General features: G+C 40.8%; 2 protein-coding genes and 1 long non-coding RNA gene across 3 annotated transcripts; all 3 read left to right on the top strand.

The window, feature by feature from the left end:
- Nucleotides 1-1,845: 1,845 nt before the first annotated feature.
- Nucleotides 1,846-5,183, top strand: LOC136741381 (uncharacterized). The gene is made up of 3 exons (XR_010814081.1): nucleotides 1,846-3,547; nucleotides 4,076-4,102; nucleotides 5,089-5,183. It is a non-coding gene; the product is annotated as an uncharacterized LOC136741381 (long non-coding RNA).
- A 5,750-nt stretch (nucleotides 5,184-10,933) lies between these two features.
- Nucleotides 10,934-12,213, top strand: hspb9 (heat shock protein, alpha-crystallin-related, 9). The gene has a single exon (XM_066698510.1). It carries the CDS (start codon nucleotides 11,204-11,206, stop codon nucleotides 11,828-11,830), a length of 627 nt encoding a protein of 208 aa, XP_066554607.1. The 5' UTR covers nucleotides 10,934-11,203; the 3' UTR covers nucleotides 11,831-12,213.
- A 798-nt stretch (nucleotides 12,214-13,011) lies between these two features.
- Nucleotides 13,012-16,293, top strand: coa3a (cytochrome C oxidase assembly factor 3a). The gene is made up of 3 exons (XM_066698509.1): nucleotides 13,012-13,225; nucleotides 14,796-15,071; nucleotides 15,593-16,293. The coding sequence occupies exons 2-3, from the start codon at nucleotides 14,873-14,875 to the stop codon at nucleotides 15,694-15,696; spliced, it is 303 nt and encodes a 100-aa protein (XP_066554606.1). The 5' UTR covers nucleotides 13,012-13,225; nucleotides 14,796-14,872; the 3' UTR covers nucleotides 15,697-16,293.
- Nucleotides 16,294-16,845: the final 552 nt, after the last annotated feature.

The following is a 16,845-nucleotide window of genomic DNA, read 5'->3' as shown; positions in this document are numbered from 1 at the left end:
GAAGCTACCCTGGAAAGAGAGCAGGGAATCAAGATAAATACTTTGTGAAGGTTTGAAACACAATGTACACTATCGGTCTACAAGAATTTTAGAATACCAAAATGTTTCCAGTTTTATTAACATTTACGCAGTTTAATGTCTCAATGTACTCTGAAATTAACGCATAGAACAAATAAACAATTTGAGATAAAAATAAATCATGGAATCATTTTGTTTAACAAAATGTAACCCCTTAAGCTGACAAACCCTTCTGATATCCTTAAAAGCATTCTCTGATGTAAATTTAGTTTTTTATACCCCCCACCCCCCGCATTCTGAAATGGGGGGTGGGGGGATACTTGGTCTGAGTAGGAGTACAAAATCTCAGAAAATATTGGCAATTATGACATATTCTGGAACCAGACAGTCTACTGATCAAAACAAGACCATCCACGTTTTGGTAGAAGCAACACACACCCGTAGAGAGCTCAAAATGTAAAGATGGAAAACTCTGTTTACTGTGTACCAATTTACGATTTTTCATAATTGCATCTGAACAAATAATATATACTGGATTAATCATTAGGTTGTTCTGAACAAAACAAGCCTATTTACAAAGAAATGTGATCGAAACTGAGTCATCTGTGACCATCTGAATGAGTCTCCCCACCAGAACAGACTGCTCTGAATGATGGTGGGCGACACGGAAACTGTAAATCGGAAGTGTGTTTGAGAATGAAATGCGCTGGTAGCCAACAGAATACGTTTTCAAACGATGTGGGCATTGTATCAATACAGTGTAACTTTTATGCACAGAAGCTGTGCGTAACACTGCCAAATAATGCTTAAGAGGGTGTAGTAACACAATATATACCTCTGAAATGTACATTATTTTTCAGTTTTTGGTAACCTACATTTTTTTTTTAACCTCTGGCAGTTTACCACTTACCTTTGTACCATTTCAGGTTATTCACTGGAATTTCAATAAAAACTGGAAAAATTGGGGTGTTCTAAAACTTTTGACCGGTAGTGTACGTGTGTGTGTTTGTGTATGTACAGTATACAGTTATAGATGAAAGTACTCAAACACTTAATTTGAAACAATGTGATCTGGGGCATTTGTTTTGTTTAATCAGTAATGTTATTTAAATTATGCTTTTTATTAGTGACATATTTGTTGGTGTTGATGACTGAATCAGCCTAGAGAAAACTGTAAATAATCACTTTGAGGGGATACTTGTCTGATTTTCTTGTCTGCTTTTAATTACAGTGTATGTGGGGCTCGCCTATGAAACCACACCAGGCATATTCCCAACACCGACAGGTACCATTCAACTTACTCTGCCTGCACAGTTTATCTTCCAGCGCTTCCAATGGGTCGGTCCAATAAATTGTTTCACTTCTTCTGTTAATTTCCAGGGTTTAACACGTCCGTGAACACCGCCAACATGATTCTTGGTAAGTGCCCAAATGCTTTGCAAAGGGGGCGAGAGAGGCCTCACCCGCGCTTAGGACTACATTGTTCTTTTTCGAGACCTCTGACCTGATGTTCATTGGTAGCGATTCATGAAACTATCTGCTGACCAGTCTATTGATGGAGGTATTATAGTGAGGAAGTTGAGAGGCTTTGATTTAGAAAGATTCACTTCTTCTTGGCCTCTCCACTTGATTAACGATCACCAATATAAGAAGTGAAGGCTAAGGCTGTAATTATGTTAAGGCCTAGACATAACTGATTGCACTTTAAAGACAAGAGATTTTAAGAGTAACGCATAGCTCAAACTGAAGTCATGAAGATGTGTAATTATATCCTGTTTTGTTTTTCTTTAGAAACTGTTGGAAATGCAACAGGTGAGTGTTTTTTCATTATTATTAATATATTTCAAACAACAATTCACAGAGACAAAGACATTTCTTCAGGTATATATCTGGGAGAGAGAGATGAGCAGGCAAGAAATCAACAAACTCTAAGAAGCGATGGGAAATGTTAATCTAGCTGAAAGTCAACAACCTAGTATTGCTTCAGAAGAGGCCCCCGACTGTATTAAAAAAAAAAACACAATAGAAACGACAGCACTGCCAAGAATCATAGCCCCCTATTATCGTTTGATGCAAGAGAACCTAGAGGGATTTCTGGACAGCGGGGTTCTCTTCCAGATTGTGTCATATGGCTGGTAATTGTTTAGATTCAGTGTGAAGTGGAGTTTAGCTCAAACCTGATTATAAGATGCCTTCAGGCTGTGCAGTTCATGCGTTTGTTCGTCACTTATTCCCACCGCTGTGACTGACAGTAATTGAGCCTTGATTTCAGATTGTGTAACAGCTGTAAAATCAAAACCTGTTACCCCCCCCACACACACACCACCCACACACACACACCCACCCACTCTCCTCTCAGAACCCCCTTCCCATCATTGCTGTACAAACACAGCTCCCATTATTTATTATGTCAGACCTTTTTTTTTTCTAAATTAAAATCCATTAGTTATTGTGAACCAAACAGCTGTGACTGGACACAAACATCTGCAGTTTCCCTTTTTCTGCCTCTTTGGGGTTCGAGCTAATAAAGGCATACAACATCTGGCTATCACTTGGAGAAAAAAAAAAATCTTGGTTTGAATTTCCTAAACCTCTGCTGTGAACTTTCTGAACTGAAACACAGTCAGGACTAGTCAAGTCGTGCCAAAGAGTAAAACCTAATGAGATCAACTGCAAGGTGACAAAGTGGTCACCCTGTTAGATTTAGATCAGCAGCTCAAAATGAGAGTTCATAATTCCTCCATTGTCACCCTATACATGAAATGGACTGCATCCTCTCTCACTCCCGCTAAGATGCAACCACGCTGAAATGCATGGGAATACTATAGGCACAGGCAAAGGGATAGTTTTCGTCATTTGTAGCTTCAAAGTAAAACGAGGACTGTCTCGCCACAGCTGCAAGACTGATTACATCTTTCCTGATGAAGAAGAAAAAAAAATACAAATAAACTTGAGGCGATAAAGCAGAGAAATTAATAGGCACCGTCTGCAAGCACACCCATATACACACAAGATTTCTTTTCATCAAAACATTGCTGGCCCTAAATGTTTACTTATGTTTCCTATTTGGCAGCTGCCTTGATAAAGATAAATAAATCACAAGCAGGAGGCTAGTAAGGTTAGTGTCTGTGAGAAACCCCCTCCCCCTCCCCCCCCTGCTCTGCAAAGGATTTTCAGATGTGCGTCAAGTCAGACTGTACTGTAATTGCTCTTTGGAAAGAAAGTAACACTCTCACACACACACACACACACACACACACACACACAAGGAAAGGAAAGAAAAGTTGTCCAGTCAGCTGCAGCAGCAGACGGAACACAGGGCACCCGGCACAACATCTGTTAATCGAGAATCACCCTGTCTGTCCTCTAGTCTATTGCACATCCACCCAGCACAATTTCCTGTTATGTTTCGCTCGGCTTATTGTAAAGTTCAGGCTCTCTCTCAATGATTACCGTGGGGGGACAGTACGCCTCATTACAATGAAGAGCGCTTTCCCATTCGGCAAGATTTGCCTTACACTCCTATTTGGTAAGCAGTCTTTGTTTCACGTTTGTTGATGCTGCTTGGTATATTTTAGGAGAATTCTGGATTTCATGTATTGACTGCTGCCAAATAGTGAATAGCACACTGCGAAAGGCTGTCAAGTCAGTGGTGTTGTCTTTTTCTTTGAAAGTTTAACTATTGTTTAAGTCAGGTTGAGAATATATTTCTTCAATTTCCTGTATTTGTAGTGTACATTGTAACACAAAATGATTCATCATGGATTTGATGATAAATAGTGAGATTATGATGGTTTATTAAGGCTAAATATTTATTTTAACTTACTGAAGTAAAATTACTGTATATACAGTATTATGTATTCAATTATGTATTATGTTATGTATTTATTTCTAATTTCTGATTTGATTTGAAGCTGTAGGATTTCAATGATATGTAACATCAATCTAAACTAGATTTTATGTTTGAGAATTTAATTTAATTCAAGGCAGTGTTACTGTACATATATAGTTACAGTTGTGTTTCTTGCTTCATCACTTTCCTTTTCTTGTTCTGTAGTTTCAGCTGTCCCAGCAAGAAACAAAGGTATGTAGCCTACTACTCAATGCATTACCTGTTTACCTTTTGCCCCCAGAATCATTTACAATTGTTGTAAAAAGTATCCACATCATTAATATGAAACAATGTTAATAATAATAATAATTAATAATAATAATAATAATATTTATTGATAGACGCCCTTACCCAGGGTGACTTACAGTTTACACATACAATGTTATTTCATGTTTTTATTCAGTTTAATAATTGTGGTCTGACACAAAACTTCTCAAATGTATTTTCTGAGTTTGCTGAACTGTAGTGATTCCAGGTAACTGAATTGTTGGTGTGTAAACTGTGGCAGCTCAGAAATCAAAGCTGTGGTTGTAGAAGATTTACCCCCCCTTTTTTCCATATTAAGAAAACCTTACTGCCTCACTAGCAGTGATTAAGTGCTGTTAAAAAGTAATGACAGCTGAGGTAGTGTCATTACTTAATTTAAGGTGGTATGGCTTGATTCCTGCTGTTGTCATGTTGTGTTGTGTTGGTTTTTGTTTAATTCATTTTCAAACATACACCAGAACTACTTCAAACTTTAACCAGCCACATCCACCTTAAATAAGTCATGGGCAAATACATCTACTTCATGTAAAAGTACAATTTTTCACCAAAATTAAACAAATATAAAAAAAGTTAAAAATGTAGAAAGCTCTGCGGCCAACAAGATGTTTTCTTTCAGCTTAAGTTCACTTACAACTATTTAAATCTAAGAAAATAATCATGGTGTCATCATGATAAATAAATTGAACATGCATGGATTTGAAGACTATTACTTCAAATAATGTGTTGTTTAAATAATGTAATTGTTTTCAGGTTACATTACTTTGCCACTTCATATAAAAAATAACAGCTCATCACAAAATATTGACAAGCACAGTAATCAGAGATGGTTTTATCTGAGGTGAGAAGGTTTGATTGGACTTTAGACAAATGTGTTTATAATAGTAATTCTTTCTTGTTTGTTTGTCTCCTAGGTTGTGGAAATAAAACAACTTCTTGCCAATACTACTGCCACAACTGCGATACAGTGATTAAATCTCGTCCTGTATGCTACCAGGTAGCTGTTACACAGTGTGTGTTGACTTTTAACAAGTCAATGTATTCCATGGACAGAGAGAACTGGTGTTCATTCAATAACATTAGCAGGTTGGTTCTTATTTCTTCTCCATTATACAACTGAAGAATGTATACAACAAACCTAGAAGGACACATCTGTGATGGGGCTCACTGTGTACATGAGCTCATCATGGCAATGCAATAACAATTAATTCACTAGTGTGTAAAACTCCTGTGTTGGGAGACCAGTCTTTTGGTGTAGCGGCTTAGCGGCTTTGTCGCTCTGTGGGGTGGAGCTATGTGGTGCGTAGTGCTCAGAGGAACCCCTGAGACAGTGCTGTTCAAATCCATGCAGGGTATCTAACCTGAACACACTACATTTGCAGAACCTGCTGACCACATAGGTTATGCCAAAGTTCACTGCTGAAAAAAATGTCACTCTTCCTCAGCACACTTAAGCTGTTTTCACACTACACCATCTAATCCCGGGTTGAGTTGACTCGGGGGTGGACCGGGGTGACTCACCCCTGAGTTCAGTCCTGCTTGGGTTCACATTGGCACTGCAATACAATACACAGTTGACGATTCACAGGAATGGTTTTCAACCCCGGTCTCTAGCAGGGGCGAGTTCAGCCTGGCTTCAGAGTTTCATCTCGGGTTGAAAATAACAATGTGAAAGCTCTTGATTTTTGACCAGGGGTCACTCTGGATTTAACTGTCTAGTGTGAAAGCAGCTTTAGACATATGGGAACAAAATGTGTTTTCTATGCAAGCCTAAATGGTAAATAAGTTCTGAAACATCAGCTGGAGATGGAATTGTTCACATTTAGAGCATAGGAATTCAGTCCATATTATTTGTTATTTAATTCCTTATTTGGTGCTTAAACCTATTGTAATTGTGACTGTATAACCACTAAAATGACTTAAGCTTCTGCTGGAAAGACTCCTCTGTAGAGGTGATTAATGTGGTCTAGTAGTAGACATCCTTGAAAATATCTGCTATACTGCATAACCTCCAGCCTCCTGACCAACATACATGGCATCTGATAAAAAGCATGTTACCTCTTCAGCAGTCATGCGTCTTTACAAATACACAAAAATGCCAGAGGTCTTTCTGGACTGAAGGGGTCTTATACCGTTATGTTTCTCCCCTGTTCACATACTGCAGACTGTAAGCTGCACCATATGACATGCGTTGAGACATTTCTACTCTTTTCTTTTTTGCAGAGCCTACAGCGAGTTCACTGAATGCACAGAGATGTTTGCAGAATGTCTGCTCATCCCCTGGCCCAATAAGATGATTGAAGAATTATTTGTGGACTTGCACTCCACGCACTTTAAAAATTGTGACTTGAACGAGTACAATGACCCTCCTCCGGAAATAGTGGGCATTCTGACAATGACGCCCATCTGCCTGATTCCACTGATGGTCACCCTGGTTGTATGGAAAACTAAAAATGGAGATAACAGCTCATAATTCTGCCACAGGGAAGAATACAAGAGCCAGGATGCGAGTAAAACGCCTATTACATAGCAGCTTGAGACCACCCAGGCCAGTGCTACAGGCCCTTGCATATAAACTTGATATTTCTTGTTTGTTACCTTATTTTGAGCAGACGGCCATAGCTAGGTTAGCATTGAAAGTAGAAATAGAAATGTATACGTGTACAAGATATTCCTCCGCTTCATTTGTGTAATTTGTAAAAGACTACAGCATTTCAAATTGCTCAAATTGCTGGGTATCGTGCTGTCAAAGCTGTAGGGTTAGTTTCACAGACTTAGATTAGTACAATATTATTCAGGGTCAGGTAGTCCAAGATTAGTGTTAATCCTGGTCTGTGAAACTAGCTGGTAAAATAGAAATTCCTACTCTGACTACAAATGGCCAGACAGCAGCAGACGAGCACCCATGCACTTATTGAAACTGGAATCAACTAAAGAATGTAACTGCTTAATAACATGTATCTAAACCTCTTTCATTGGCATCACTCTCAGAAGTCTGAATGTGCAATGTAAACCAACAAGTAGTCGCAATGCTGCAATCAAGCTTTGATTTCATATAGATCAATATCTACTATCGAGTGAAAGAGCTTGGCATGGCTGGACTTCATTGTAGGTTTGTTTTTGTTTTAGCTTTTTTTTCTGTAAAACTGGGGTGGTCCCTTTGGCGTCGTAATTCCCCCAGACTTTCATACAGTATATTGTTTTCTGGCTTACATCTTAACCACAACAGACAAAACAGAAAACAAAAAAGTTGAAAATGATGAAAGCTAGAACAGGAGGTCGTTCCTGAAGCTGAATTGATTTGGTTATGTTGGTTTGCATTAGTCATCACCAGACCCATCTGTTAGGATCCCTTCCAGTCATCAGGCCCAGTCAATAGCCAACCAGCATTACTTCTTAGATTTAGTGTAAAAGATGGGTCATTATATATATGACCATAATTTATGGCTTAACTCAGGGGTGTCAGACTCCAGTCCTGGGGGGCCGCAGTGTCTGCTAGTTTTTATTCCAATAGGAGATCCCAATTACTTAATTAAATGTTATTTACTCAGGTAGGCTTATCTAAAACTTGAATATTTTTTTTGTATAGCCAAAACCTTACCATTTGTTGATTACTCAAAACATTGAACCCACGGAACATTTCAGAATCTGGAGAGAAGTGTTAAATGTATCAAGTTAATTGATTAATTAGACCAATTAAGGTCCCTAGAGCTGGACTGGAGTGAAACCCAGCAGACACTGTGGCCCTCCAGGACTTGAGCCAGATACCCCTGGTTTAACAGATTATTATAATCATCATATAATAATAATAATTATTATTATTATTCTACTTGGGGGTAACATGACATATCTATTCTGTTTGAAAGGTTAGGACCAACTGGCAACCCTAGTCACAACCTGAAGAAATTTAGAGGACTGCAGGCTATTAAAATACAAGGGAAAGTCTGTACATTGATAAAAACATTTTGTTTTCAATTTTCAGATAAACAAACTAACCCATCATATGATTACTTTGATGATGAAAATGTGTGCAGTCCAACTAACTGGGAAGATGTTGTGCAATATATTTGCTGTGTGAGGCAATAACTTTATTACTATGAACTGGTAGTTTTTCTGTTTGATGCTCCTGCGTGCTCAAAGCAAAAGTCTGGTGTCAGCTCCTGTAAACACTTTGGCCAAGACAGCTGATACTATACCTCAAACAGAAATTACCTGCATTTATATGCAGAAAGCAAACTTGCAAGTTGTTGAGCTACTGTCAAATATTTAAGTATGGGTGAAAAGGAAAACAATTCCAGGAAAAATAAGTCTCCCAATCGTTTTCCTGGAATTGTGTTGCCCTCCATTGCTACAAATCCCAAAACTTTCATTTGCAATGTAACACTGGACGCGTGCCCTCCGAGCTCCAATGGGCATTAGACTCATGAAGAATGTGACTCTGGAGAAAACAAGAAAACATGTTAGTTAGTAACACAAATTGTGACCTCCGCTTTCTGAGGTAGTACAAAGACATAAGTCAAGCTGCTCATTAACAATTCGTTTTTTTTATGTTTTCTGATTTAAAAAAAAATATATGTAGTTGGATGGCAAGACCTAGAGCAATAAATCTTTGGAAAGTGTTGAACGACCTATGATTGCATTGTTAAATTTAAATATATTCACCTAAATGAAGAAATGTAGAGTTCTGTTGTGAAATTGTTAAGTCTTTGATTTCCAGTGCACTTTTTAAAAATAATTTGCTAGTAATACCTGGTTACTAATTATAAATCGTTATATTTGCAATTATACTCTTACATTCCAACACTTCAATGTATTTTTTTATGGCTGTTTACCTACTGACTACAGACTAGCTTTAGTTTGTTTATGTATTATTGGGAATAAATTTTATATTAACCTCATTGAAGTCCATTGTTTTAAAATTATTGTTGTTATTATTATGGATTGATTCCATTTTCCATCAGAAAAACAGATTGTTGCTTCATCCAGCAGTTAATGTAAAAAAAAAAAAAAAATGTTGTCTTGGTTTACATGTTGTAGTCTCAGGAACTAGACTCCGGTCAAACTGAAAATGTGTATTTTAGTTTGATTGAATATGGATTCAGTTTCTGTATTAGTAAACTTATAAGTAGGAAGCAAACAGACAGAATCATGTCCAAGTAGAAAGATTATGCTTTTCCATATATTTAGTGTTTGGTAGGATACTATGTTGCACTTTCCTTGTTTATCCAGTTTAAGTCCATAATTCATGGTGCAGGCTTTTCAGCTGAAATATTAATAATACATGTATGATGACCACACAAGAGTGAGGGAGTTCTATTACACTAAAACACCATGCAGTGTGAGATAAAGCAGGCCAGAACAGATTGCCAAAGAACTACAGCAAAGCATTAAGCAATGACTCCATCAACCAATGACTAACAAACACTGCGAGATCCCAAATAAAGTATGTTGGATTTCTGGCAGGCCAATCCCAGCAGACCAGACTGTGAATTTCAGACTGTGGTGGGGCTGATGTGCTGTTCAGCCAGTTCTTGTATCTCCTACAGGGTGTGGGGAGGATGAGACATGTCTCTTTTCCTCCAAGCCTTTTCCTATCCAAACCCAGGTCAGGTCAGTTATTCGGCAGCTCACTATGACCTAATCTAGTTTCCGCCCTCGACACACACACACACACACACACACACCACCTCTCACCAAGTAGCAGAGCGGGACCATTTCCAGCAAGAGACACCAAGCCAGTCCCCGCCCACCATAGCTTCGGTTTGTGGTGTTACTTTGGTAGCTGTTGCTGGTTTTACAACCACTTACAACAACCTATTAAAAATGTCAGCTCTTCCATTCCCCCTTGATGCTGGGTAAGGAGAGCCACGTGCCTGGGACGTCACAGTCTGTGTGCCAAGCGGACTAGAAACTGTATTGCAGATCACCACACATCAATAAATCTTCACTAGCACAAAGCACATTTCCATCATGGGTCTGGAAACAAGGAATGAAAGCTCCAGTGCTTTACTCATCTACAAATACAACGTGATGACATGGCTCGGATCAGTGTGGCGTCCACACAGTGGGATAGCTGTATTCCTTGCTGATCAGAGTTCACATCTGGTTTAAGTGATCCGTTTTCTTGTGATGTAAGTTGAGGAGGGGGGGAGGCAGCAAGGGGGTTTATTTCCAAACGTTTTCCCACAAACTGAGGGTTTAAATGCATTTCTCAAAAATGTTTTGAATACATGCAATGGCAGAATATCAACAGAAGTAGGACATCTAGTGGAAGTTACTGGGTACCATCAGGACTATGACATTTCTGATAACACTCCACTAGAGGAGGCAAATAGGTTGAGAATTATTTGTATTAATAGAAGTACTAGTACTAGTACTAATAGTGGTAAGTCATATTTAGTATGTATTATTTATGTATATACCAACCTTGTGTATATGTCACCATGATCACATCAACACAAACATAAATGTGTGTAATGTATATTGACTTGATACCCTACAAACTAGCTTTACAGAGAAGTCTTAATTTAGAACAAATACAATACTAGGAACACACAACAATTACATTCAAATACATATAAATAAACAAAACAACACTCAGTATATGTATCACGTGGAGAGTGACTATATTTGAGTTGTTATTAATGATTACCACCAGCTAATAATACACTCTTTTTTCTTTTTTTTACAATTGCACAGTTAAGGCCAAACATTCACGAACATATCTTTCGGATTTCCTCATGACTACGAATAGCAAGCTGATCCCACAGCTATTAAACATGACACCTCCAGGAGCAGAGTTGGTAAATAGCAGAAGCATTTAAAAGCGCTTCCGCAGCACTCTTTTAGCCTGTGACCACCCTGCAGGGGCAATCATTTCTCTTTTCGTGGATTACATTATAACAAGATCGTCCCTGAGGAATGTTCTAGTACTCCAAGAAGCTTTATAAAAGTGCACAAGTCACTGGTTGCATTTAATCAGAAGACGATATTCACAGAGTAAGCAGCCTCTCACTGATAACAGCTAGCATGCTGATGCAGACTTCGGGAACCGAGACCCGTTTCTCCAACGGTAGCCTCTTTGACCAGCCTACAATTCGCATACTGTGGCCTCTCCGAAATGCGGGTTTTGCGGACTTCGAGCAGAACTTCATGCGGAGAAGATCTGCCATGATGGACAACTTCATGAAGGACTTCTGCGACGCGTTTCCTTACGACTTCTTAAAAGGCGCGGCGCGCAGCCCGACTGTGGGGCGAACGCAGCTGATGAATCCCGCCGGCGGCAGCAGCAGCAACGGTGCCAGGGACGGCGCGCTGAAAGCCGGCAATAAGCTGGAGCTGGCCTTGGACGTCCGGGAGTTTTCCATAGAAGACATCACGGTGAAATTGGTGGGGAGGAAGCTGGTTGTCAGCGCACTGAAGCAGGAGGAGGCGGGCAAGGAGGCGACGGCGGCCGGACACAAGGAGTTCCGCCAGGAGATCGAGCTGCCCCAGCAGGCGGACCTGGCGGCGCTCACCTGCTCCCTGAGCCCGGACGGGCATCTGAAAATAGAGGCGCCGCCGCTTCAGCAGCCCGGCTCGGACGAGAGGACCGTGCCCATCCGCTTCAGGACGTCCCTCAATGTGCCCATCGGCAAAAACACGGAGAAAGCCTAGACAAGACACAGGGAACTTGTTATTTGTTTAGACACATAAGCCCGTGTCATTTTAAATGAACATTAGCATTGCTCCATGTATGGCTGTGCGTTTATTATTGTACGAAGCTCGTAGCCGGATACCATACAAACTGCAGCGATGTGTTTTTATTTATACAAGAGAAAACCTGGGACTGTATTATTGGACAAGATGTCGACATTCCCTACGATGAACTGAGTTTTAAACTGAACGGACACAATTAGTTAAAAGGGCTTAAACATAATATGTTGACACCATACTTCATATATTAATTTAAAAATATATTGACATTGCTCTGCGATTGGTTGATCCCTCTCCCTTGTTCAATTGTGTGTAACGTTTAATAAACAGTTATTGTATTTTAACATAGGGTGTTTCTTGATTTGTTCATTAAACTGCAGGGTAAAGAAGTTGGTAGCGTACTTGTAGCGCAGACGTCCGCAGTTCTGCGCAGATCTGCAGAATCCCACCGACCCCATTGGTGGAGTAGAGGACATCTGCCCTACAGTCAGGAGCAGTCTAACCGTGGCGCTGGCTCACTCCCCGGCTGTGGGGCAGTGGGTTCAGGGGGCCGCTGCGCTCCAGTTTGCCCAGTTTGCCCAGTCTGTGGTGGTGTCGTCCCCCCAGACTGAACAGACCGCAGTCCCAACACACGAGTTACACAGTACAGTGCAGACACAAGCAGGCGACCGGAGACACAAGGAGCAAACGCAGTTACCATTTGAAAGCGTTTATTTGCATACGGTCGAGATAACATGGTACATGCAACATACAAACAGAGTTTAAAAACATACTTATGGCAAACAAAAAGCCAGTATCATTACAATACCATCAATTGGGAACTGCACCTAACGCTTAATAAGTGAATTTCTACATATATGTCAATATTACGGTGTTTGTAAGTACATCACATTATTCTCTGACATTTAGGGACGCGTTGCCTGTGCAATATGCACCTGAATGAACTGACGGCGTTAGTGTATGTTTAATGAAACTGCAATCTTATCTACACAGGCTTGTGACACTTACACAGTGCCATCGTACAACGGTCTTTCAACCGCGCATATAATGTGTTAATACTGCTTCTGCATCTACGATCTGAGTTACAGCAAACATACATTAACCAAATAAACACATCTCCTTCACACACGTCTAATATTACACAATGCACATACTACGTGACTGACATATACAAAGTTACACATTACACAATAATAAAAAAGTAACCACACAGTCGCGGTGTAGTTCCCGTTGGTTCACACGCGTTTCTCCGGAGTGCTGTACATCGGTGCGCTGGTCACGGACAGGAGACACTGGTGTGCACTGGTGGGTCTGGCGGCTGGATACTGGACGCGCACTGGGATTCGTCGGTAGCACGTATGTATCAAGACACCGCATCGCTTACTGGGATGACTGAATACTTGTATATGAAGACTGGTCGCCATACTGTCAGGTCCAGTGTGCAAGTCCTCTGCGCTTGTTTACTTCACACAGGCGACGTGCGTGATCTCGTCCTTCCGAAACATAGTCTTCAACCAGCTTTCAAAACATACTGTCTGTGCAATCTGCCAGCATTTCTCGACACATGATACTGCGCTGGCCTGTGTGTTTCCTATGCAGGTATTTCTTCCTCAGCGCTTTGACTGCACTTTGTCGGGTTTCTTCGCCGCTGCAACCTTCCGTCGAAGTGATTCTAGCACACCCTTCCCTGTTTGGGCAACTCTGTCGATGAAGTCCTTTATTGTCTTCCCGGCCACGTCCACACCGCTCTCGCTCCCCGGAGCTTCATCCCAGAGAAACACAATGGAGCACGGGGGCTGGAAAACCTGAGGCCCCAACATACTGCCCGTATACACAGCTATTCAAGAGCTAACAAACTACTGCAAACGTCGGTGTCTGTGGAACACCGGGCTTCCCGTTTCGTTCGAGAGCAAAGGTCGCGTTCGAGTTCCGCAGATCTGCGCGGCTCGTCCAATGGAATGGGTGGGATTGCGCAGATCTGCGCCACAGGAACGCTACCAGACCCCTCCCACGTGTGGCGTGCGGCTGGCAGCAGTTGTAAACAAGCCCAAACCCTCCCGATTGAAAGGGCCGAAGCCGCCGCAAACCAGGCGTGTGGATTGCGCTGCTGGAGTGCCAGACGTGTGCTAATAACCTTAATGTATGCACTCGCACCACCGCAGGTAGACACGGGGAATACACAATTTAGCAATCGTGGCATGCCACGCCATTGAACCTTTCATTCTTTTATAGTTATTAGTAAAACCATACACATATTTAAACTATACTAATCTATTTTTTACGATGAATGCGTTTCATTACAATTTCATGTACAATTCAAATTATAATCAGTTAACATTTCAAACACAAGAGAAACAATTGTATAGTAAATAAATCATCTTAAAATAAATGGCCAATTAAAGGCTCGGCACATAATCCAGACAGACCTACAACATGCAACGACTGCATTCATCAAGGGATTTACACCTCTTAACTACCGACACTTTCTCAGTTTATAGAGTATGTGACGAAAACAGGATGATATCCTTAATAACGTGTCGTGCAATGATATATAGTATTATTATACGTATATGCATGCTAAACATACATGCAGGGATTAAACAGCTCACATGAAGGCTGATGTTGATAGTGTATGTCGGGTGACGCAAGGTGTCGCCAGAATATCAAGAACATTACGTTCCCGTAGCGCAGATTTCCGCAGCTCTGCGCAGATATGCAGAATTCCACCGATCGCATTGGTGGAGCAGCGCTAATGATTGTAATAAATACAATATTATTCAAAAGTATTTCGTTTTGTTACACAGTAACAGCAGGACTTACAAATCTCACAATATAACGTAGCATTACGGTAATGTAATATATATATATATATATATATATCACTACATTGGACAATATACAATCTGTCTCCTCTCTCACCTCGCAGTTGTCTGGTTCTGCTCTCCTGTTGAAGTTCAAAGTTCACAGGTCGGCTCTGTCTCCTCCTACTCACTCGGAGTAAAGATGGCGGACAAGGGAGCTCAAGGGGACTCGCAGGCCAGTTTCGCCAAAAGGATTGACCCGGTGAAGGAGCCTCTTACCCCGGAGCAGATGCAGTTCATCCGTAAAGTGGAGCTGGAGCAGTGGAAGAAGAAAGCCCAGAAACTGCGCGGCCGCAATGTGGCGACGGGGCTGGCCATCGGGGCACTGGTGATGGGGATCTGTATCCTTCTCAAGAGCAGCATGTCCCAGTACGGTACATAGAGGTGTATATATGTATATATATGTATGTATGTATGTATATATATATATATAATATTGCTGCTTAGTTGCACACACTCCGTTAGTGCTGTGAGATTTCTGGTGAACTAACAGCTAGCAATGTATATCTCGTTACTGGGATTAGTGCTTCAGATATACATATTCTGTCTATTTATCTTTATACGTAGATATATTCTAGAAAGCTATGTAAACTCTTAAATCTGAAGTATTATTGCTATGAGACGACATGTTCTATCTAAACGCTTCATTTCAAGTTAACTAAAGCATCCCCTCCAATCTAGTTCACTTGCGGGATTATCAACCAGTTCTGTCTCAGGAACTGATTCTATTTTCACCTGTGACGTGGAAGATGTGGCTGAACCCAGGTGATCTCTGGGCAGCTACACAACATGGGGTTCACAGCTCAGGGGGTATTTATTTGTCAATGGTGGATCTTGAGGTTGCCTTGACTGCTGCTCTTAGATGGCTACACTTTCTACTCGGTGTCCCAGGAGAAGATCCTGGACGAGCTGGACGCAGAAGCCAAGGTCGCAAGAATGAGGGGACCCAAGACTTCAGCCAACTGAGCTGAGCTGAGCTGAGCTGGGCACTGGACTGTGGGGGGCTGCATCTGTACAGAGAGACAGCTGGGGGATAAGAGGAGTGGAAATGTGGGAGTGGTCAGCCTGTTTGAGTGAGGATCAGGGGCTGGTGGGGATTGGGAACAATGGGGACCTGCTTCTGTTTGTATGTTGATTCATCAGGAATTTTCTTGTGCTCATTCTGTAATTCTTTTAATAATTTAATTGGAGCCCCTTTGTTGAGTAACTGAAGACACCAGCTGAAGGCACTGGAGTTGACCAGATGAGCCACCCTTCGATCACCAGCTCTCAACTGGACTATCTGAAGTCTCTGGATATTTGTAAATGCTGATTCAAGAGGCACAGACCAGAGCACGCACTACTATTCTCACCCACAGGGGGTTGGATTTTGCAGCTGGTCTGAAACTGATTGTTTATATTTAGGAATATACATTTTATGTGTTCTGTAAATTTAAATCTACATGTATATTTTTTGCCTTCATTAAAATGGAAAAATAAGCAACCAAAAAACTTTGTCAAATAGAAATCATGTTCTTAAATTTCTCCGTTTTGTTTTCAGCTCTCAATAAATGGGTTAACATACTTGGTGTAGTCCTAATCTATAACCTTCTACACTGCAGATTTTAGCAATGTAATCCAAGAAATAAGAGTTTGTTTCAGTTTGGTTTGGAGCCTTGGCAGCAAGTGTGAATCTGTACGGACCTTTTGGTTATTAAATGCTTAGCTGCTGTTATTTTGAAGTCAAGTTGGACATTAGGCAGTAGTCTGCAACACTATTTAATTAATTGCATTTACAATTTTAATAATTCAGATAATTAAGGTTGGGACATATTATTCTGAAATCAGACAATACTAGTGTCTGAGTCAAACTTTCAACCGTGATGCAGATTTTGAAGCCCTCAGTCAACAGGATGGATTCAAACCCAGTCTTTGGTCTGACACGGACAGGATTTGAATCCTACCCTCCAACAAAACATGGGAGTAGACACTCTTAACTACAAGGTCACTATATTGGAGGCAGTGTGGCAAAAATATGACATCAAGAACATCAAACCTGAACATTTCACCTTATCTTGAGAGTACTTTTTGGGAGAATGCTTGTATTTATGCCGATGATGCAAAAAAGTTCTGCTT

The sequence above is a fragment of the Amia ocellicauda genome, chromosome 3 (assembly GCF_036373705.1).
Source record: "Amia ocellicauda isolate fAmiCal2 chromosome 3, fAmiCal2.hap1, whole genome shotgun sequence".
In the NCBI taxonomy this organism is placed as follows: domain Eukaryota; kingdom Metazoa; phylum Chordata; class Actinopteri; order Amiiformes; family Amiidae; genus Amia; species Amia ocellicauda.
This window is presented reverse-complemented; position numbering and strand designations above follow the sequence as displayed.